The sequence below is a fragment of the Arvicanthis niloticus genome, chromosome 20 (genome assembly GCF_011762505.2).
Source record: "Arvicanthis niloticus isolate mArvNil1 chromosome 20, mArvNil1.pat.X, whole genome shotgun sequence".
Taxonomy (NCBI): domain Eukaryota; kingdom Metazoa; phylum Chordata; class Mammalia; order Rodentia; family Muridae; genus Arvicanthis; species Arvicanthis niloticus.
This window is the reverse complement of record NC_047677.1, coordinates 41,071,931-41,094,347: the sequence shown is the minus strand read 5'-3', so window position 1 is coordinate 41,094,347 and position 22,417 is coordinate 41,071,931. Positions and strand designations below refer to the sequence as shown.

The following is a 22,417-nucleotide window of genomic DNA, read 5'->3' as shown; positions in this document are numbered from 1 at the left end:
CCGAAAGGCCTGGTCTCAGGCCTCAGCGCTGCAAACATCAGGCATGGTGCTACCTGCCTACTGTCTCTGCTCTTGGGGGATAGAGGCTAAAACAGAAAAAGGGGAAAAAAAGACAACTCAGAGAATGAGAGGAAAATACACACACATTTTGTGTCTGATTAGCATCCAAAATATAAAGCCGCTCCTGCAAGTCATAAATAGCTCAAGTAGAAAGAAGCCAACAGCTTCTTTACAGTTCCAGGAAAAGTACATAAACGTGCAAAAAGGACACGAAAAAGGAGCAACATCATCAGCCATTAGGGAAACACAAGTCAAGTCCTTAGGGAGATGCCATGCTGTCACAAAGAATGGGGGACACAAGAACCGCCACTCCTGGATAGACAGACAGACGAACGGACAGACGGATGGAAGGAAGGACGGACAGATGTGGCAGTGCGCTCCTGCAATCCTGGTGTTCAGGAGGCTGGGGATGGTGACTTAGAGCTTCAGTCCCAGCACTAGGGGGAGCAGAAGCAGGCTGATCTCCATGAGCTGGAGGCCAGTGTGGTCTACACAGTGAGTGTTTCAAGAGCAACCCCCCACTACCAAAAATTACAAAATAAAAGGCTAGGGCTGGAGAGATGGCTCAGCAGTTAGGAGCACCTAGTAGTCCAGAGGACCTGAGTTCGAGTCTCAGTACCCACACGACACCTCACAACCCTTTGTAACTTCAGTTCCACGGAAGCTGATGCCTTCCTCTGCCCTCTGCAGGTTCCAGGTATGCATGGAATACACACATCCCTGCAAGCAAAACCCCTTAACACATAAAATAAGTAAACTTTGAAACATTTTAAAAAGTGATGACAAAGGGAAATCCCATACTCATGAGAACTAAAGGTCAGAAACAGGAGAAACTGTACCTCCCTCAAGCCCAAAGGAAACGTTTAGGCCTTGGAGAGGTGCAGAGTCCCTGAAACTGTCACTCCTCGAGCCCAGAGGAAACATTTGGCCTTGGAGAGGTGCAGAGTCCCTGAACCTGTCACTGTGGGTCCTAACCACATACAACCGGGACTAGCTGACCAGTGAGAACAGCCTTATTAGGGAGGACATGATTGTGCCCAGAAAGCCAGTATCAGCCAAGCAAAAAAGGCTGGCATGTTAGCTGCCACTCACCCCAGAGCTGCGGCTACGTAGGCTGCCCCAGCAGAGCTGACTTCCTCACAGTCCACTTGCAGAGTCTCCTGGATGAGCTCGTCCACCACCTGTACCAGGTCCTAAGGAGAGACCAGCATGGGATCACACTAGGTACTCTGTTAAGGCAGACATCTTGGGCTAAGACTTCTGAGTGACATTTGTGATTCTCAGCAAAGCACAGGGACCTTAGTGCAGGGTCTGTGCAGCTCTTTAGGAAGACCTCTGAACAACAGAAAGGTGCCTTCCATGAGGGTTAGGACGAGCCTGCGGAGGACTGCCCTGTAGGTGGTCCCAACAGCACCTTTATCCATTATTTCGCATGCACATTAAGATCTTCAGTCCCTGTGACCTTTCGGCTTTCCCTCTAGACCCTCTGACCCTCCAATAGGGACAGTGTCCAGCATCTGCCTGAGAGGCCAGTGAGACACAATCAAGTCCCTACTTGTGCAACAAACAAGATCTGCTCAAAACAAAAGCCACCCTCTGTCTACAGGTACAAAGCAGTGTTGTGAGCCTACCACACTAGTCAGCCCGTTTGCTGGGTGTCATACACGAGCAGGTACTGACTTCAGTCAGAACAGACATGCAGGTTCCGCTTGGTATTATGGGAGAACCAGTCAAGTGTAGCTCTGACTGCTATGATGAAGATGGGCCCTGAAGACAGTGGCCCCACCTCAGCCACCTGAGGCTATGACTCTGAGTAGGTCCATCCTCTCTCCCTTACCCGCCTGACTCTGGCTTCTATCTAACGAGACCAAGCAACACAGTGCCCTTACACAGAATATTTACAGACCTCATGAAGCTTAAACATGCAAGATCCCTACCGAATCAGAGTACACGGGCGCAGGCTTTGGAAGCAGCACCTCAGGCTGCGTGGAGGCCTGGAAAAGGCTGGGTGCCACGGCTGAGGTCAGTGGCTGGACGTGAAGCACTGGTGTGGCTGAGGATGCAGGAGGAGGCTGTGGGAGGACCGCTGATGGCGGCACATCCACCTCTGCCTCATACTCCTCTCCTTTCCCACCACCTAGAAAGAAACACACGGGTGCTGAAGACACTTGTTGGCAGAGCACATAACTACAATCTCTACGAAAGGACACAGAGCCATCCTGACAACCATCCAAAGGGACACGGCACAGGATGTCAGATGCTTTGTGTGGAAACTGCATCAGAGTATCCCAACCTCTAACAAGGACTTCAAAACTCCAAATCCAGGCAAAGTAAGAGATATTTAAGCATCTGGCCAAGACAGAATCTTCAGGTGACAGGGAGGCTACCAAGAGAGAAAGCGTCCTACGACTTGACTGACCTGCTGAGTCTCCACCAGCTCTCTGGGTGCTGATGGGCAGCTCTGTGGTCAGACTCTCTCCAACGTACTTATTCTGGGAGTTGAAGCTGCACACTGGTGTATGGCGAGGAACGGGAGGCAGGGGCCCTCCATTCACAACTTCTCCAACTGACACCGTCAGCTTCCGGCCAATAAACACTGACTTCCTGGCCTTGAACAGTCCTTCTGGTTCCAAGAATGCCGACCGATTCAGCTCAACACAGCTGCCCAGAGCACAAGGAGTAGGGACGAGTCAGCAGGGAAAGAAGACAGCTACACCTCCTCAAATCCACCTACTGGATCCCCTGATCAAAGCAAGACTGGACAGGTATGAGACGAGAAAGCTTCCAGTCTCGGGAAATCATAACCCAGGGCATTACCAGCCATGCATGGAATGGCACAAACATGACACTGCTCCTCTGTCAATGCTGGTGGCCCACTCATTCAAAGCCTCAGCACATGCCTGAAGACAGAGCTAGAAGGAAGAGCTCTGGGTGGGCTGAGGAAACAGACAGAGGGTGCCAACTGTTGGGAGAGCAGTTCGTGAGCATCACCAGTCTCACCCTGACTACAGGGACAGAATACACTGACGTGGCCTACTGGTCTCCCCAACTCTTCTATCAGGTGTGCAGGGACCTAACGTGGGTGAACAAAGGCAATCTTTAAAGAACAAAATAGAAAAGTATTAATCTTTAAGTTCTCTGGTAACTGATGAAAAACGATGACTTGGGAATAAGAAAGAACTTGGTCTGGTTTCTCAGTCCCAAATCCCTGGTTGTGCACACCTTTAATTCTACTACTTAGGAGGCATGGGTAGATGGATCTCTGTGAGTCTGAGTGAGGCCAGCCTGGTCTACACAGGGAGACTCTATCTCAAACAAAAAAGTGAACTTGATCTGGCCCCATATGTCCGTTGGGAATACCCTTATTTTCACAGCAAAAAAGCAGCACACAAAAGCAGAAGAAAAAAGGAAAAGGGGTAGGAGCAGAGAATAGGGAAGGCCACAGAACAGGCTCAGCTCTTACCCATCAGCTACAGTGAGCCCATGGTAATTGAGGAAGTTTGTCGCTTCTTCACAATCTTTGAACAACAGCATGCGGACAACACCATCCAGGGGGAAGACGGTGGAGCGCTGTGTGCTTACAGTGTATGCAACGTTGAGGGCCCGGAGGGCATCCTTCCGGATCTGAAAGAAGCCGTGTCAAAGCAAGCTCAGAGAGAAACCAGAGACAGCCAGCCATAATCCTGAGCTCCTGCTGCAGCTCAGTTCCTGTGGAAGCAATCAACCCGTTAGGAACCCGGGCCTACAGACACTCAGATGCTCATGAAAAAATACTGTGGAATGGTCCCAAAGAAAAACATGGTGCGGGAAGTTTTAATTATAAGAAAAACTAGAATGCATCTACCAAGGAAAGGGCATGAAAATCAAGTGTCCAGCATCCCTGACCCAAAAGTAGCTTAGGTAATGAAACTTGGGAATCTATGGAATGCAGGAGAAAATGCAAGACATTAAATTAAGTATGAAAACGGAACGGGTTCACAGTAGTGTAACAAAAACTAACAAGACAACCAAAGAAAACAGGAAAATCCTAATGAAAGTCTGTTTAGGTTTCGGGGCCTCTGGGTGCCTATGTTGTCTGTTTTCTCCCAGGAGCCATTAGTTGCCAACAACACTCCTCAAGAGCGCTATGTGCCCGGCTGTATCCTTAATGCTCGGACTACAAGGCAAATAAAACCAACAAAGCCCCCATGTGCACACTTGCTAGAGCAAAGCTACGTAAAGACCATTTAACAGAAAGTATGTGCACCGAAGAAGAAAGAAGTCTGAGGGAACATGAGCACTGAGAGAGATCAAACAGGAAGGCACTGTGGCAGCTGGAGCTGGGCTGAAAGAGCAAGGAGAAGGAGCCTAGGATTCAGGGCCAGGACAACCACTGCCAGTGGAAAGGTCTTCTTTAAAAATCCAGGTTCGGGCTGGAGAGATGGCTCAGCGGTTAAGAGCACTGACTGCTCTTCCAGAGGTCCAGAGTTCAATTCCTAGCAACCACATGGTGGCTTACAACCGTCTGTAATGGGATCTGATGCCCTCTTCTGGTGTGTCTGAAGATGGCTACAGTGTACTCATATATATAAACTAAATCTTAAAATATACATATATAAAATTCTAAAAAAATACAGATTTTACTTATTTGAAGTTACCTACAGTAGCCAATATTACAGTAACGCTACTATTTAATGACTAACCATCTGCTTCAGTGGTCACCCTGAGAAGACAACAGTATAAAAGACACAAGTTTGGGAAAAGCTCGCCACAGTGTTCAAGACAACACCATGTCATTTGGATTGAAAACATTTGGGCAGTGGAAGGACAACTGCCTCTGACTTAAGATTCTCTGGATTATGCAGAGACAGTGCTTGGGAGACAGGAAACAGAAGTTACCACGAGGAAAGCGGAGCTTAAAGGGTTGGGGCTGGGATGGACAGGCTGCAGCTGGAGAGTGAGAGAACCTGCCTGCCTTCTTCTGCTGTCATGGGTGAATGTGCAAGGAGAGGACACAGGCACTGTCATGACACAGAGAAGGAGATGCACAACTCCCAGGTAACCTCCATGAAGACGCAGCAGCACAGCTGGGTAAACATGAGCTCAACAGGACGACAACAACAGATGTGCCAATGCGGACACGGGAGCGCCCAGGAGACCTCGACCCTACACAGAGAACAACAGGCAACTAAAGAATGCTGAGAGTGGGAGAAAGAGTCTTCCCCAGGGAAGAGCACAGTAAATGGTCAGCCCCGAAAACGTACACACAAGTAACATTATCTGAGCATGGTGTCCTTATATTTAGAAGAGAGAGAGTGTGTGTGTGTGGGGGGGGGGGGGGGGGCGTGCAGACAGACAGACAGATGTACAAATACATAAACACATACACATAAACACATATACATCAATGTATGAAGAAAGAAGCTAGGAAAGAAGAAGGACTGGAACATGGGAGAGTTTAGAGGGGAGAGAGAGATGATATAACTGTATTATAATCTCAAAAACTAAATAGTTAAAAAATGAAATATAACTTTTGAAAGTGAATTCTTTGCCTAGAATATGGCTGTGCTAATAGTGACCATTTACAGGACTTGGTGTGATCAGAGAGAAGAAACCCGGGCGTGCAGAAGCGCAGGCTGTGGTAACTTCCAAAGTCTCTCCTGTTAGCAAAGGCCAAGCAGAAGCGCCCAGGCCCAACTGAGGCCGCATGTCATGGGAAGGGCAAGCTCTGGGGAAGGAAGAGTCTGCTGGTCATTCTCATTACACAGGAGCAGGCGGTCTTCTGAAGGCCTCTGTAATCCCAAGCCACCACAGGGCAGAGTGGAAAAACACAACTCAGGTACTGACTGATGACTCTGTCATCAGCAGACTCACTCCCAAAAACTGTTTTTCCAGAGTCTTTCTATGTCACTGTTCTCTCAAAAACTTTATCAATACTAACAATTTCAAAGTTAAGAATTTTGTGGTTTGGGGTTTGTTTTCATGAACTCAACCTGTCATTCCAAAGATTTCTGTAAGCCACAGAACCGTGTTTGCACTGCATGGCCCCTCCTGGGGGAGGTCCGTGGTATCCTATCATACAAGATTACAGCAGAAACACCTTGCTGGGCTGTGTCGGTCCCAGGAGTGACAGCTGGCTGCCTTCTGGGAAGAGTGCAGACAGAGATGCACTTCAACACTACAGCAGCTACTGCTCCTGTTCTGACCGACGAGCAGGGGCTCTACTCACCTGATTAAAGTAACAGTGTAACAGGCATGCACTCAGGTAAGAAGCTGACTGCACCAGTTTGAAAAATCTCACGAAATTATTGCTATTCAATGCAGCAAAAGCCTGGACAGCGAAGTTCACCTCTGGGGAGTTCCTAACATCAGGGTGAAACTGCTGCACTTCTCTGCAAGTTAGAAAGGCAAAGGGTCAGAACAGCTGGTCTTAATCAATCTGATAAATAACTAGGGTTCAGCAATACTGTGACAGCCAGTCTGAATGGTGACACAAACCACTGAAGTCTAAGTTCCATAATCAGAGCTGCCATTCTCACACTCAGTTGGTACACTACGGTCTTCATCCATCTGTCCGTCCCACCCATCCAGCCACTCATCCATCTACTCATCTACCCACCCATCTACTCATCCACCCACCCACCCATCCATTCACTTGAGACAGAATCTTCTGTATCCTAGATGAGATTCAAGTTCACTATGTAGACAAAGATGGCTTTGAACTTGTAACAGAATTACATGTGTGGTTTTAAAAGTGTTTCTTTAAAAAGATATCAAGCTGTGGGGGGTGGAAGGATGGCTCAAAGGTTGGTTAAAAGCACTTGCTTCTCTTGCAAAAGACACAAGTTAGGTTGCCAGCACCCATGTCAGGTGGCTGACACTGCCTGCGACTTCAGCTCCAGGACATTAGACATGCTCTTCCAGTCTTGACAGGACCCTGCACTCATGTACACACACCTACACAGACACATGCTACACACAATTAAAAATAATACTGAAAACAACTTAAAGAGATGACAAACAGCTGGGCATGGTGGCATGTGCCTTTAATGCCAGCATGAGCTACAGAATGAGTTCAAGGACAGCTACGGCTACACACAGAAACCCTGTCACAAAACAACAAAATAAATGAATAAATGACAATTTGAAAGGATGATAAACAAGTTTAAAAAAAAAATTTAGCCATCAATCATCAAAAAATTATTTCAAAGTAATGCCAACCGATTTACAGCTGTTTAGCAAAACAGCCTGACAGAAAACATAGCTTGTGTGTATTCATATGCACTCACACATGTACACAGGAGGAACTTGTGTGTATGTATATGCACCCACACATGTACACAGGGGGAACTTGTGTGTATGTATATGCACCCACACATGTACACAGGGGGAACTTGTGTGTATGTATATGCACCCACACATGTACACAGGGGGAACTTGTGTGTATGTATATGCACCCACACATGTACACAGGATAGATGGCTGTCTGGCCTCTTCCTGCATCACTTCCCGTTAGTTTCTCATCTATAGGTCTACTGAAATGTCAAGCCAGCATTTCAGATCCATTCACCCCAATAACTGATCTACTCTGACTTCATGTAAGTCTTCCTTCTAACACATGCCACCAACAGAGCCTTCTGAAAGCTCACCTGCCAACAACTCTAATGGGACTTCCCAGCTGACGGGCCTGTCCTACATCACTGAAAGGATCCTTCTCAGGAGACAGACGTGGAGGGCTTACACACGGCTCCCTGGTCTCAGTGCTTGCTCCCAATGTTTACTCCTGACTCTGCTTGCCAACCGCACTACAGAGCTTCAGCACATCAAAGCCCAACTTCTGAAAACATACCTCAAAATGTCTCCTTTGTTGAGATTGAGCAGGACATTGTAGCCCTGGAACTCTGCTTCACTGGCACAAAAAACCCCCTTGTTCCTCAGGTCCTGGTACATCTCCTTCAGACTCTGTAGACACTTGGTCATGTTCTCATTGTTGATCTTGGCATCAAAGGAGGACATGGGCTCCTCACACATGAAGTGGGCACAGTGGATGTGAAATCGGGTACACTTCTCGATCAGAGACACCGTCAGGGGGTCACAGAGGTGCTGCTGTGTGATGTCCTGTCCAAGGTTAGAGGGGAGGATTACAGACCACACAGGCACTGACCACACACACACAAAATCCATGAAGAGTCAACTTGAGAAAAAACTTATGCTTGTGAGATGAGTGACATTTAAACTTGAAACTAACCCAATGAAACAATCAAATACAGCTTTATAATGGCTCAAATAAAATTATATTTTTGTTTTAGATAAAAATATCTGTGTAAAACGAAAAGTTAGAAGTTCACTTTGTGAATATACATGCATTTCCTACTCATCTGACTGGGGGGAGCAGATACCTTCCGTATACCCCGTGTGCGGTTCCACACGAAGTCATACCAGTCCCGAAGGCTGCCTTCCTTTTGGTCCATGATCTGGGTCACCAGGTAGTCCATTGTCCTGCTGAGAACTGCTGAGGGCCTCAGCTCATGTGGCAGGGGCTCCTCCTGATCCGCAGAGGACCGGCTGTACTCCTTCACAGCTGCTGCATGGTCCACCTGGGGGCAAGAAGTACAGACAAACTGCTTCATGGCAGTTATTTGGACCTTAAAATGCAGGAGGAAATCACATACACATTGTGGTAGTTTGAAGGCTTGGCCATAGGCAGTGGCACTATTAGAAGGCGTGGCCTTATTGGAGGAGGCAGGCCCTTGTTGGAGAAGTACATCACTGCCGGGTGGGCTTTGAGGCCTCCTATGCTCAGGCTCTGCCCAGGATGGAAGAGACCCTCCTCCTAGCTGCCTAGAGAGAGAGAGAGAGAAAGAGAGAGAGAGAGAGAGAGAGAGAGAGAGACTTCTCCTGGCTGCCCTCTGATCAAGACAGAACTCTCAAGATGTAGAAGTCTCCTTCTCCAGCCCCATGCCTGCCTGGACACTGCCATGCTTCCTGCCATGATAATAACGGACCTCTGAACCTGTAAGCCAGCCCCAATTAAATGTTGTCCTTATAAGAGTTGCCTTGGGCATGGTGTCTGTTCACAGCAGTAAATCCTAAGACACGCATCCACGAGATCGATGATTGAGAATGTCATTCTTAAATGAAAACGTTCCATTAAACGTGAGACAGTTCAAGGACAATAAAAGCTAAGACACTTGAGTCAGGCAGATATAACAAAGTGTCAAGAGGGTGGTACAGGAGCAGGAATAAAAGACACATCAGCTCGTCCCAAAGCACAACTGGAACACACGGGGCTTCAGGCACCAGGAAAGATCTCCGCTGTGTTCAGATGTCAAGTTAAACCAACACACCATAAATAAACCAGAGATAAGGAGTGAGAACCAGAAAGGGTTAGGGCAGGGCCCTGTGGGCTGAGGCCTGATGAAGCAGGTGCAAACCTCCCACAAAGGGGCTGTAGCGCCGCCTCCCACTTGCAGAAGAAAGCTGCAGATGCATGGACACAGACGATGGCAGATGTGTGCAAGTGTGGAGATGTGGGCCCTGCTTATCGGCTGGCTGTTCTATGGATCAGCCCTGGGTCTATGGTGACACATATTGTTGGGCTGGGGACTCTGGGTCGAACAAATCTGAAGGGCACAAGAATGCAGACTGGTGCAAATTCTTGGCAAACAACTCAGAACACACACTAACTCAAGTGCAGGGGAGGCTGTGCCCTTCGACACTCATTTAATAGGATCTACAAGAAGGAAAAAAAAAAAAAAAACTAAATTCAAAAACAAAAACAGTGCTGGGTGGTGGTGGTGCACACCTTCAATCCCAGTGGTCAGAAGCAGAGGCGGTAGATCTCTGAGTGTGAGGCCAGCCTGGTCACAGAGTGAGTTCTAGGCCAGCCAGGGCTATATAGAGGGACCCTGTCTAAAAAATCCAAAACCAGAAATAAACAAAAGAATAGAAGCCCAGTGAGATAGCTCAGTGTGGGTGAGGGCACTTGACACCAGTCTTGACCACCTGAGTCCAATCTTCAGACAGTGGAAGGAGAGAAGCAACTCGTTTACATACATTCTTTGTGGAACACATGCACAAGTGCGTGCACACACACATTTGCACTTACAGAGTAAATAAATACAGTTTTAAAAATCAAAACAAGAAGAAAAAAAAAAAAAAAGCAGAGATCGTTAGGATGCATGGGGCTCTACCTGGTCAGTCCCTGGGACAACTTCGAAGACGCTCAACTGGCTCCGGGTCTCCCGCAAGTACCGCTCCTTCTCAGGACACATGTCAGGACACGTCCCAACAAACGCCCTTGCTTTGTCCAGGTCTGTCCTCTTCACCCGAGCTGAATGACACCAAGCCAAAGGTAAGGATGCATGCCCACAGGAGGACTAAGAACTCAAGAAGTGTACTTTCATAAAACAGGAAAAAAAATCTGCCTTATAATTCCAGCACTCAGGAGGTTGAGGCAAGTGGATCCTAAATTTGTGGCCAGCCTGGGCCACATGAGTTCAGGCTAGTCTAGAATATTATGAGATCCCGTCTCATCTGTGCACTGCCCCTTAAATAGTCACTCACAAAAAAAGAAACATTTCTTAAACCTTAGGCCTCTGAGATAGGCCTTGTTGCCCATCCTGCTAGGAAATGGGTTTCTTGGCTCACAAAAGCCCTAGCCAAGGCTTCGCGCCTCTCCAATAATCAAACAAATTAACTACAGACTCAAGATGGAAGACAGGAACTGGAGAGATAGCTCAGCGATTAAGAAAGTTAGCTACTCTTCTAGAGGACCTAGGCTTAATTCCCAGCACCCACGTGGCAGCGCACAACTGTGTGTGACTCCAGTCCAAGGGGATCTGGCCTTCTTTGGCACCAGGCTTACAAGTGGTACACAGACATAAATGTCGAGAAAACACTCATATGTATAAAATAAGAAGAAATTTAAAATGTTAAAGGCAGAGGGAGCATGACAGCACTGTCACTTAAAGAAGTGTGCTCTGCTGGCATTCCCTAAGTCTCATCATGACCTCAGTGGGAAAATCATAATAATAATGCAGGAATTTAATCAAAAAGTAAATCTGCAGGCTGGACACCAGTAGCACACACCTTTAGTCTCAGCACTTGGGAGGCAGAAGCAGGCAGATCTCTGTGAGTTCAAGGCCAGCCTGGTCTACAGAGCAAGTTCTACAACAACCAAAGCTACACAGAGAAACCCTAGGGGCAGGGAGGGGTCAAAATATCCCAGTGTCCTGGGATTCTGTTTGAGCATTCAGAATTGCATAATGAAGTTACACCATTACTGAGAATATCCGTTACCTCAGTAAGTAGACCATTCTTTTTACTGACAGAATGAAAAGCTTTAAGCAAAATGTGTCAAAATAGCATATACATGTTTTAGCTATACTTTTAGAAACTTCAATCCTTCGTATGAGCTTATTCGAATTTGTTGGTTTTGGTTTTTGAACAAGGTATCACTATACAGCTCGGGCTATCTTGGAGCTCACTGTGTACCCCAGACTGTCCTGCTTCCACTTCCAGAGCACAGGCTACAATTCTGCCAGCTGCTGCAACTGTGGGTAGTGTGACTGAGCCAGGTTTTCCTTGTAGTAAGTATACTGGATATTCTTATGTCAACTTGACCTAAAGTCATCTGAGAAGAGGGAAACTCAATTAATAAAATGCCTCCATAAGGCCCAGCTATAGACCCTACAGTTAGTGCATCTCAATTAGTGACTGATAAGGAAGGGCCCAGCCCACTGTGGGCGTGCCATCCCTGTGCTGGTGGTCCTGGGTTCTATAAGCAGAATGAGCAAGCCACTAGAAGCAATCCAGTAAGTGCCATTTCTACATGGCCTCTGCAGCAGCTCCTGCCTCCAGGATCCTGCCTGCCCTATTTGAGCTCCTGCTCTGACTTCTTCAAAGATGGACTATGATCTGGTAATGTAAGCTGAATAAACCCCTTCCTTCCCGACTTGCTTTTTGGTCACAGTGTTTCATGGCCGCATGAAACCCTAAGACAGTACATTTATTGGAAATGTAAAAATCACCAAGTCTATAAATGACAGAGGCAGTTTTCATTACTATGCTAAGAAAGCTCTGTGATTACTACAATAATTCACAGCTTTTAAGTAGCAAATCCTGCCAGGTGTGATGGATGTGTATAATCCCAGGAGGGTGAGAGAGAAGAATTACAATATCAAAGCTAGTATGGGCTTAATAGCTGCAAAGAAATTTCATGCAGCTGAAAATTAAGAAAAAACTTGTAGGGGCTGGAGGGGCGGCTTAGAGGTTAAGAGTAGAAACTGCTCCTCTAAAGACTCAGATTCCCAGCACAGCCAGGCAGTGGTGGCGCACGCCTTTAATCCCAGCACTTGGGAGGTGGAGGCAGGCGGATTTCTGAGTTCGAGGCCAGCCTGGTCTACAGAGTGAGTTCCAGAATAGCCAGGGCTATACAGAGAAACCCTGTCTCGAAAAACCAAAAAAAAAAAAAAAAAAAAGATTCCCAGCACATACATGGTGGCTCACAGCCATCTGTCACTCCAGCTCCAGAGGATCTGACACCCTCACACAGACAGACATGCAGACAGAACACCAATGCAAGTGAAATGAAAACACATTTTTAAAAACTGTAGAGATGCCGGGCGCACGTCTTTAATCCCAGCACTTGGCAGGCAGAGGCAGGTGGATTTCTGAGTTCGAGGCCAGCCTGGTCTACAGAGTGAGTTCCAGGACAGCCAGGGCTACACAGAGAAACCCTGTCTCGAAAAACAAACAAACAAACAAACTGTAGAGAGAGTCCATGGATTTTCATACGGACTGTGTATTTGTAATGTTATTTTAACATTCTTTGAGAGTACTGCATTCAGAGTTTAACATTCTGAAGGGGAGCAATGCCTGACACGGAGCATCCCTTCTCGCTCTGCCTTTCAGCGCCTGCTCCTCTCTACCAGGATCAATCAGTCAATCCCCTACACCCTGCCATACACACAGAAACATACGTAGTCATCACACACTGGCTCACACAGGTCACATCTCCAGAAGACCAGGGCACAGTAACACCAGGCACAGCACCTCAGAAATCCCAAGAGTCAGTGGTGGTAGAGCCGAGGCTCCCCAGAAACTGCCTCGCAACACCCTGCCAGGGAAGCCGGAACTTCCGCCTCTGTGCAGCATACCTTGCCGCATGATGCGGTCTCTCTGGTCCAGAAGGCGGTACTTCTCCTCAGATGTGTCAGCCACGGTCCCTATCAGGGCGCTAAGAGATGACACGCAAGAACCAAGGCCCTCAGAGCCCTCAGATCCAGAGTCAAAAGGATCTGCCTCAAACTGGTGGATCTTCAGAAGACTTGGCTTCTTCACTGGAGAGCTAAAGAGAAAACAACACATTTGGGGCCTTTGTATCATTTCTACTTCTTAATCTGCCAAGACATTTTGGTCCTCTAAAGCTAAGAAAATACAGCATTAAAACCAAAGAAGCCAGCCAGGTGTTGTGACACATGACTGTTAATCCCAGCACTGGAGAGGCAGAGACAGGAGGATTTCTGAGTCTGATGCCAGCCTGGTCTACATAATGAGTTTTAGGACAGTCAGAGATATAGGATAAGACCCTGCCTCAACTCCCCTCCCTCCAAATAAAACAAATCAACAAGAACAAAGCCTAAATAAGTGAGTTGTTGCCCTAACAACTCAGAAGACTGACAGAGGATTGAGCCAGTGATCTGAGGCTAGGCAGAGGCGGAACAATGAGGAAGACGTTAGGGAAGGAGGGCAGCACTGAGAACAAAGGTGTGAGATTACTGACTTCTTAACAATTCTGAAATCCTTCATACCTTAAAAACACTGACATGAGGGATCAGAGATGGAAGTCCATTGGCACAGTGCTTGCCCAGCATGCACAGAGCCCCGGGCTCACGCCTCACCCCTCGTACAGCAGGTGTGGTGCACTGCAAGCCTAGAATCCCATTACTGAGGAAGTAAGAGCAGATGAGAGCTCAGAGTCACTGGCAACTCCACAGCGAATTCCAAGACAGCTGGGTTCAGGGGAGGCCCTGTATCAAAAGCGGTGGGTATGTGGGGTGGGTCTGGGAAAGACAGATGCTACACGGTCAAGAGTATGTGCTGCTCGCACAGAGGACCAAGGCCAGTAACAGAGAGAAGACCTCGTCTCACAACACAAAACAAAAGAAGGGGAAGGGTGCTGGAGATGGCTTGGTGGTTAAGAGTACTTGCTGCTCTTACAGAGGACCCAGGTGTGGTTCCCAGCACCCATATAATGGCTAATGATTGTCTGAAAACCCCAATTCAAAAGGATCTGTCTGACAACCCCTTCTGGCCTCCTCAAGCACTGCATACATGTATCTCATAGACATATATGTAAACAAAGCATGTATACCTGTTTACAGGCAATTCAAAACTAAGGCCAGAAAGATGGATCAAGACATAACAGCACTTGTTGCTCTTCCAAAGAACCCAATTTTGGTTGCCGGCACCCATACCAGGTAGCTCACAGCTCTCTGTAACTCCAGTTCTTTTTTCTTTTTTTTTTTTTTTTTTTTGATTGTGTAGATTGTATGCTTAGGTTTATATCTCAACATACAAATACATACACACATAAATACATACATACACACATATCTCAACAATTGAAGAAAAGAAGACCCCGTGAATTTGAAGGAGGTTTAAGGGGTGAAGGAAGGACTGGAAGAGGGAACATCGTGTGCTGCTAGTGTTGTCATCTAAAGGAGAGACCCTCACGTAAATGCCTCCATAAGATCAGGCATTTTCTTAGTGACTGATAGATAGGGAAGGGCCCAGCCCACTGTAAGGTATGTCACCCCGGGACTGGTGGTCCTAGGTTCTATCAGAAAGCAAGCTGAGCAAGCCAGGGGAAGCAAGTAACATCCCTCCGTGGCCTCTGCATCAGCTCCTGCCTCCAGGTTCCTGCCCTGTGTGAGTTCCTGTCCTGACTTCCTTCAATGATGAACTGTGATCTGAAAGTATAAGCCACATAATCCCTTTCCTCCCCAACTTGCTGTGGTCATGGTGTTTTATTGCAGCAAAATGACCCATAATATACATGATGTAGTGATATTTTAAATTCAGAAAATAAAAGAGCTATAGTAAAAACTTTTTAAAAGGGAAAATGAATAGCACATGTGTCAGCAGGTGCCTGTGAGCCTGGCATTGGGGACACACAGATATGCCATTCTTCGTGCTGTTCTCCCTATATCTGTGAGATCTGTGTTTAGTAGGAAAGTACCTAATGTTGACCTCTGACCTCCACATGGACAAGTACTGACATATATAGGCACCCTATTACACACCACCCCCACCCCCCACACACACACTTGAAAAAAAATACTATGAATAACAAGCCCAAGATGGTTGTTTTGAAGATGATATAGTTTTAAGCACATGGGTGACACAGAGTTTGGTAGATGGAACATTTCTTCTTGTGTTGAAATGAGAAGGCTTTTATCTCGCTGCTTCAGATACTGTCCTTTAGATGACAGCCCAGCCTCGTGCTCTGAGAAATGGCTCTGACCCAGTCTGCTCTGAGATCCTGTCCACAGTTAATGAATGCAGTTTACTCTGGTTACTAAAGGCTGGGTGAGAGGCAGGGTGACTCTGGCCAAGGGACGGCTAAGAACTAAGTCGTTGTGAATGGGTTCATCCCCTGGGGCTCATCAGTAGCAAGTTCCGACAGCAGCAATGGATCTGTGGACTTTGATGCTCTCTTCGGACCTGCCCAGGTGCCCGGCATGTACATCGTAAATACACATGCATGCAGGCCAACTTCAAACACATAAAAATAAGAAAGTAGACAAAGAGTGAGCAAAGGCGGGCTGGCAGCTGAGCTGTGGAGGACAAACTAAAAGTGAGAGAAACAAGGTCCTGGCCGAACGACAACAGGGTGTAGAGAGCTGCCACAGTAGGTCAGAGTGAGAAAGAGGATGGGCCCTGTATCTCAGACCTGTCTAGCTTCTGTGTGGACAAAAAGGCTACGTTGACTGAGAAACACCAGAGACAGAGACATCTGCTCTACTGAGATAAGCCGTGACTCCCTGATGTCCTGCAGAAACCACAGAACTGACTGTCAGGGATGTACAATTTTTATAGCCAGTGAGTTTGGTTTGTTTGTTTGTTTGTTTGGGGGACAATGTCTCATGTAGCCCAGGCTGGTCATTGACTTCTGATCCTCCTGACTCAACCTCCCGAGTGGCCCCCACCACAACCAGGCTCAGTTGAACATGTGTGCATTTACGAGCCAGGGGTGTGGGACTGAAGGAGACAAGTGAGGAGACATGTGTGGAAGAGAACAACTCACATGGGACACCTCATTCCATGAACACCACGGCACGGGGACAGACAGAACCTCTGCTGTGCTAAGTGGTGTATACACACACGTGCAGACACACTCATGCCCATAAAATAAAAGAGAAATGGTGGGGTTTTTTTTTTTTTTTTTTTTTTTTTTTGGTCTGTTGTTTCTCTGTATAGTCCTGGCTGTCCAGGAACCTGCTCTGTAGACCAGGCTGGCCTGGAATTCAGGGACCCACTACGTCTGCTGGGATTAAAGGTGTGCAGCACCACCACCCAACTACATTGTTTTTTGGGTTTTTTGTCTTGTTTTTAATAAATAAAGAACTAGCCGGGCAGTGGTGGCACACACCTTTAATTCCAGCACTTGGGAGGTAGAGGCAGGCGGATTTCTAAGTTTGAGGCTAGCCTGGTCTACAGAGTGAGTTCCAGGACAGCCAGGGCTACACAGAGAAGCCTTGTCTCAAAAAACCTAAATAAATAAATAAATAAATGCCTAGAGCAAAAATTATAGTTCTGTGATAAGGTTTTCCCTAAAAGAAAAAAATCTTTAGTTAGTCCCACACTAAATAGGGCTTTTTCAAAGACTAGGACCTGGGGAACTTCAGAATAAAGCCAAGTCACCCCTAAAGCTGGCAAGCCACAGACGAGCTGTCCCAGAGCCCCCACTGTGAGGGCGGGGGTTCAAGAGCAGCTCCTCATGTGCTGTCCCGAAGCTCTCCCCTGCTTCTCCATGAACAGTTCCTAGGAAGACAAGTCCTACCTTTTGTTCAGGAGGCTGCCGGCTGCAGGCCTCACAATGGGCTTGCCTAGAGGCGAGTGCTGAAAGGGAGAGTCCTCTTTCCCTTGGCTGGTTTCACTGTCACCAAGCTTCTTCTCCTTCAGGGGAAAGGGTTTCTTGCTGGGACCTGAAGACACAGGCATCAGAACAAGGTTTGTAAAACTCAAAGGAACAGCTGTGAGATCCAGGATGCAGCTGCAGCTAGCCGCACCACTGGCCTTAGGGAAAGAACCCTCACCTGCATGTCAGAGGCCCTGCACAGAGTACCAGACTGTGAACACAAGAGTGGAAAACTCACTTATTTTCTTCTTATGCCAAAAGATAGCCATGTCCTTATGCAGACCTTTCCCTTTCTTCCTGGCCAGGGCTGCAGATGCCTGAAAAAACAGTTCACAACACAAAGTTTGAGGAAACAGAGACCAGAGACGATGTAACCAAAGTGCTAAAAACTGAGCAAAAGAAAGGCCAGCAAGAGGCTGAGTTGGTACCTGGTACCGTGCCACAAGACCTGAGTTCAATCTCCTGCACCCATTGAGTGGAAAGAATGGACCCCCAAAAGTTGTTCTCTGACCTCCAGATGCACTCGCCATGGTACACTAATGCCCCTACCCCTACATGCATACACATTCACAAGCCCAGAATGAAATGAATATGGTAATCTCAGGGACTAAAGAGATGGCTCGTGTTAAAGAGTGCTTGCTGCTCTGCTCTTCTGGAGGACCCAAACTGGGTCCCCAACACCATTACCAGATGCCTCACAACCCCTATAGTTCTAGCTCCCTTCCCTGTCAAGCACACATACATAGACACATACACACAAAACTTTAAAGAAAGACAGGAAGAAAGAAAAAGAAAGAAAGAAAGAAAGAAAGAAAGAAAGACAGACAGACAGACAGACAGACAGAAAAGGCTGGGTGTGGCATAGCGAATCCACAGCAGTACGGAAGCCCAACGCCTTGCATCCCTGTACTCAGGAGGCAGAGGCAGGTGGAGCCATGTGAGTGTGAGGCCAGCCTGGTCTACACAGAAAATTCCAAGACAGCCAGGACTATACAGAGAGAGAGAGACCCTGTCTTTAAAAAGAATAAAACCAGAGAGAGAGAGAGAGAGAGAGAGAGAGAGAGAGAGAGAGAGACAGAGAGAGACAGACAGAGTGAGAGACAGAGAGTGAGAGAGAGTGAGTGAGTTCAAGAACGTAGCAAATTCGAAGCCAGCATGGACTACATAAGACTGTCCCCCAAACAACAATCATTAAAATACATACAGACACATACACATAACATGTTAGATTTTACTTCTTTTTATTTCTGCACATGACTGTTTTGCCTGCACTCATGTATGTAGGTGCACAGTTCATATGTAATGCAGATACTGGATTCACTGGAGCTGGAGTTACAGGAGGTTGTGAGTCACCATCTGGTGCTGGGAACTGAACCTCAGCCCTCTATAAAAGTGGTGAGCACTCTTAACTCCTGAGCCATTCCTCTAGCCCCATATATAACATTTTTTAAAATGTGAATCACAGCCGGGCAGTGGTGACGCATATCTTTAATCCCAGCACTTGGAAGGCAGAGGCAGGAAGATTTCTGAGTTCGAGGCCAGCCTGGTCTACAGAGTGGGTTCTAGGACAGCCAGGGCTACACAGAGAAATCCTGTCTCAAAGGGGAAACAAAGTACTATGTGTCTACAGTGACTCTAGGACCTTTCAGAGAAACCAGACTCCACAGGCATGGCTCAGCCCTCTCCTAGAGCACCATACTCTCCAGGGACCTCAGACCTGCACACTCCCAGGTTAGGAAAACAAACAATGCCAACCAAACCACAAGTGAAGAAGAGATTCTTTTTTGGTTTTTCGAGACAGGGTTTCTCTGTGTAGTCCTGGTTGTCCTGGAACTCACTCTGTAGACCAGGCTGGCCTCGAACTCAGAAATCCACCTGCCTCTGCCTCCCAAGTGCTGGGATTAAAGGCGTGTGCTACCACCGCCTGGCCAAGAAGAGATTCTTAAAAAATGATTTCAGCAAGCATGCCTAGGAGTGGGTTTCCTATGGCATTTCATGCGTATGTAGATGTCATTATACCATACTCTAGTTGGCTCCCATCCCTGACATCATGCCCAGGCTCCTACTGGGTATTTACATACGCCCCAGCCTCCCCTCTGTTTCCTCGTCACATGTCCATTACCCTCTTTATCACCCGCCCTTAGGATCTTGTCCTCCTCTCTCGTGTTCCTTCTCTTTCACCATCCATACCCCCACACACACAAATGTTTGCACACATATATAATTCTAAACCTAGAATGAGCTACTTGAAGGGAAATAAAAATCTACTTGAGTGCTTTTCCCTACAGTCTATCAGGCAAGCAACCTATGGCTGAAAAGGGAAAAAGAGTTTGTAAATGACAAAGGTAGAGCTGGAGAGGCAGCCAGCAGTTAAGAGCACTTGCTGCTCTTCATCTGGATTTTATTCCCAGCGCCCACATGGTGCTCACAAACACCTGTTACTCCAGTTCCAGGGGATCTGATACCCTTTTCCGGCCTCAGTGGGCATCCAGGCATGCAAGTGGTACACAGACAAACATGCAGGCAAAACATATTGATATACAAAAAATAAAAATAATTTTAAAATGTTTTTTTTAAGTGGCCAAGTTCAGGACTCAGAACAGGGGCTCAGTGGTAAGGTGCTTGTGTATCAAGCTCAAAGCCCTGGGCTTGATCCTCTGCGACACAGGAAACGTAACAGGAGGCAAGTTGGGGGTACTCACATGATCAAAAAAATGAATCACTGCGAGCTTCTTGCTGCGCCTGGTGAAGACCCGCTGTACTTTAGCAATTTTGCTGAAGTGGTTCTCCAGGATGGCTCTGTCGTTGAGGTAGTCGGGGATGTTCTTGCACTGGATGGCTGTGAGCTCTAAAGAAGACACGCCCCCGAGGCTGTCTGTGCTCTCGCTCCGAGTGCTTTGGCGCACAGATGTTCCCCTGAGAGAATCTGGAATTCGGGAAGCAGACGCGTGAGTCCACCAGAGACAACAAGCAAAAGGAGCCAGGACAGGATAGAAAGCAAAACTCATGGGACCACGAGGGACACTGTGTCTCATGGACACGGTTAGGACGCACCTTCTTTTTCATCTCTACCTTCTGTTTCTTCCTCTTTACTCACAGCTGGAAGCCGGGAAGGTACCAGGGTGGACTGACTCCCTCCTGGGACGGCCACGTGGTCACTTTCTCCAGATTCTACGAAGCTGCTCTCCTTCTTGGATTCCTTGCTGCTCAGGCGGCCTGCTTCTTTATTGCTTTTGAAGACCTCCTGTATCGTCCGGCCAAACAAGGTGCCTCCCCGGGGTCTGTTCAGGCGGACTGGCCGTTTATCTGGGGGATGGTCGCCCCTGGAGAGGGGGTCCGAGTCTTCTGCTACCTCGTGGCAATGTCTCCTTGGGGAGCGATCCTGGTCTTCCTTCCTCTTTAACCCCTTCATGGGGGTGGGAAGGGGCTCCACCAGGGACACAGCTTCCTCACATCCTTGGCGGATGCCTGCTTTACTGGGTGGGAAGGGCTCCCCCAAAGACCCAGCTGCTGCTGTGGGGAAAGAACTGAAGCTACTGTTCGTGCTCCCAAACGCTGACTTAGGTCCCCTCTTCTCCTCTTCTACATTTTGGGTAGACAAAGCAGAGGCGAAGGCAGACGTATTACTGGTAACTGGTTTCGAAAAGATAAAGTTTGAACTCGTCGCTGAACTATTTGTCACCTGCGGGAAAGAAAAAGGGGTCAGGCCTTCAGACCCGCTACTCACGGGGTGGGAAAACGTGAAGAATCCAGAAGCAATTTGGCTCTGGGTTTTCTCCGGCTCTGACTCAGCCCCCAAGATCGGTTTGAAGACTGCATTTTCCAGAGGTTTAAACTTGAATTCCGTCTTCCTGAAACCAGAACCTGCTACTTCTCCAGTTTCCGGCCCAAAAGTAGAGCCACTTGGGAAAACCCCGACACTAGAGGTCGACTTAAAGTTGAATGCCGTACTTCCGGGCACAGACGAACTTGAAGGCACAGAAGTAGCTGCAAAAGGTGTGGATTCGAGACCAGAGAAGAGTCCGGCACTTGAAGTTTGGGTGAGTCCAAACGCTGGCAAGGAGGAGGAAGAATGACTTCCTCCAGAGGGTGTTGCAAAGCTCGGTACTTGTGAAAATCCCAGGTTCTTGCTGGCTGTGTTGTTCTGTCCAAAAAGGGAAGGCTGGCCAAATCGAAATGGTGACTTAGTCTGATATGTTCCCGTGGTGCTAGAAGACACTGCAAAAGCGCTGGACTGCTGCCCACTGAAGGGGTTCACAGGGTTCATCTTTGACCCCAATTATCTGAAAGCAAGAAATATGGTCTGTACACAAGTAGCTCTCTTCTTTAAATGATCTGTTGCCTGGGGAAGCTCTCCTTCATCCTCAGGATAACCTGGAAAACAAAAGTTTACAACATCACAGCTTGGTTTGCTGCAACCCGTAAGTCACAGATATTCTAAAGAATAATTTAAAATTATTTAAAAGGCAAGGGCACAATGGACCGCCAACCACTCACAGAACCAACAGGTTTTGGACACTGGGCATGAGAAATAAATTATGGTGTAAGGGGGCGGGAGTTAAAGTTTTTTTCTTTTTCTTTTCTTTAAAGACACGGTCTCACTTAGCCCAGGCTTGCCTCAAACTTACTACAGTCAAGCACAACCTTAAGTTCCTTTCTCCTGCCTCGACCTCCCTTCTGCTGGGATCACAGGTGTGCTCCATCAGGTTTAGGTGAGGCCTGATCCGTTAAGATTAAAATAAAAACCATTTTATTCAATTGATAACTTCTCGGGAAAAAAAAATCTCAGTAGTAAGACGGGAAAACATTACTTACCAGATTGTTGCGATCTCCAAGGCCGAAGAACTGCAATGTAAGGTAAAATGCTACTGCTCTGATTCCCTACCATCTCATTTTTCTCCCAGTAATTCGAGCTTGAGATGCCCTGGTCTAGAACTAACAGCTTTTTTCCGACGCTCGCAACAGTCAGGAAACCGGCCGCTAGGCTAACAGACGCCTTCGAGAAAAGATGGTGAAGCCAGGCCTTCAGCAACTCGGCCAGAACACAGAGAACAACGGAGGCCGAGGAAGGAGCAGGTCCGCCAGATATCGCCACAGTCGCAAGCGCTCGTGCTCGCCCCACAGTCTGCATCCGATCGCTACCGGTCCCAGCGCACCATAACACACGGGCCGCTGGGGCGGGCTCGTCGCTGTGTGCTACGGACGTTAAATTCGTAGGACCAACTTCCGGTC

The 22,417-nt window shown here is 47.6% G+C and overlaps 1 protein-coding gene across 1 annotated transcript in view; it reads right to left on the bottom strand.

Annotated features, from left to right (window-relative positions):
* The window catches only part of Mcm3ap (minichromosome maintenance complex component 3 associated protein), a 46,652-nt gene extending 24,251 nt beyond the window's left edge, over nt 1-22,401 (bottom strand). Inside the window, exons 1-14 of the mRNA XM_034524216.2 lie at nt 22,001-22,401; nt 20,240-21,559; nt 19,888-20,111; nt 17,424-17,502; nt 17,108-17,252; nt 13,200-13,390; nt 10,233-10,372; nt 8,439-8,636; nt 7,889-8,157; nt 6,269-6,431; nt 3,524-3,684; nt 2,480-2,721; nt 1,998-2,197; nt 1,153-1,253 (exon numbers count right to left, since the gene is read on the bottom strand). Of these exons, the coding sequence (XP_034380107.1) occupies nt 1,153-1,253; nt 1,998-2,197; nt 2,480-2,721; nt 3,524-3,684; nt 6,269-6,431; nt 7,889-8,157; nt 8,439-8,636; nt 10,233-10,372; nt 13,200-13,390; nt 17,108-17,252; nt 17,424-17,502; nt 19,888-20,111; nt 20,240-21,452 (3,326 nt within the window). The 5' untranslated portion in view covers nt 21,453-21,559; nt 22,001-22,401. The remainder of the gene's footprint in view (nt 1-1,152; nt 1,254-1,997; nt 2,198-2,479; nt 2,722-3,523; nt 3,685-6,268; nt 6,432-7,888; nt 8,158-8,438; nt 8,637-10,232; nt 10,373-13,199; nt 13,391-17,107; nt 17,253-17,423; nt 17,503-19,887; nt 20,112-20,239; nt 21,560-22,000) is intronic.
* Between the last annotated feature and the right edge of the window lie 16 nt (nt 22,402-22,417).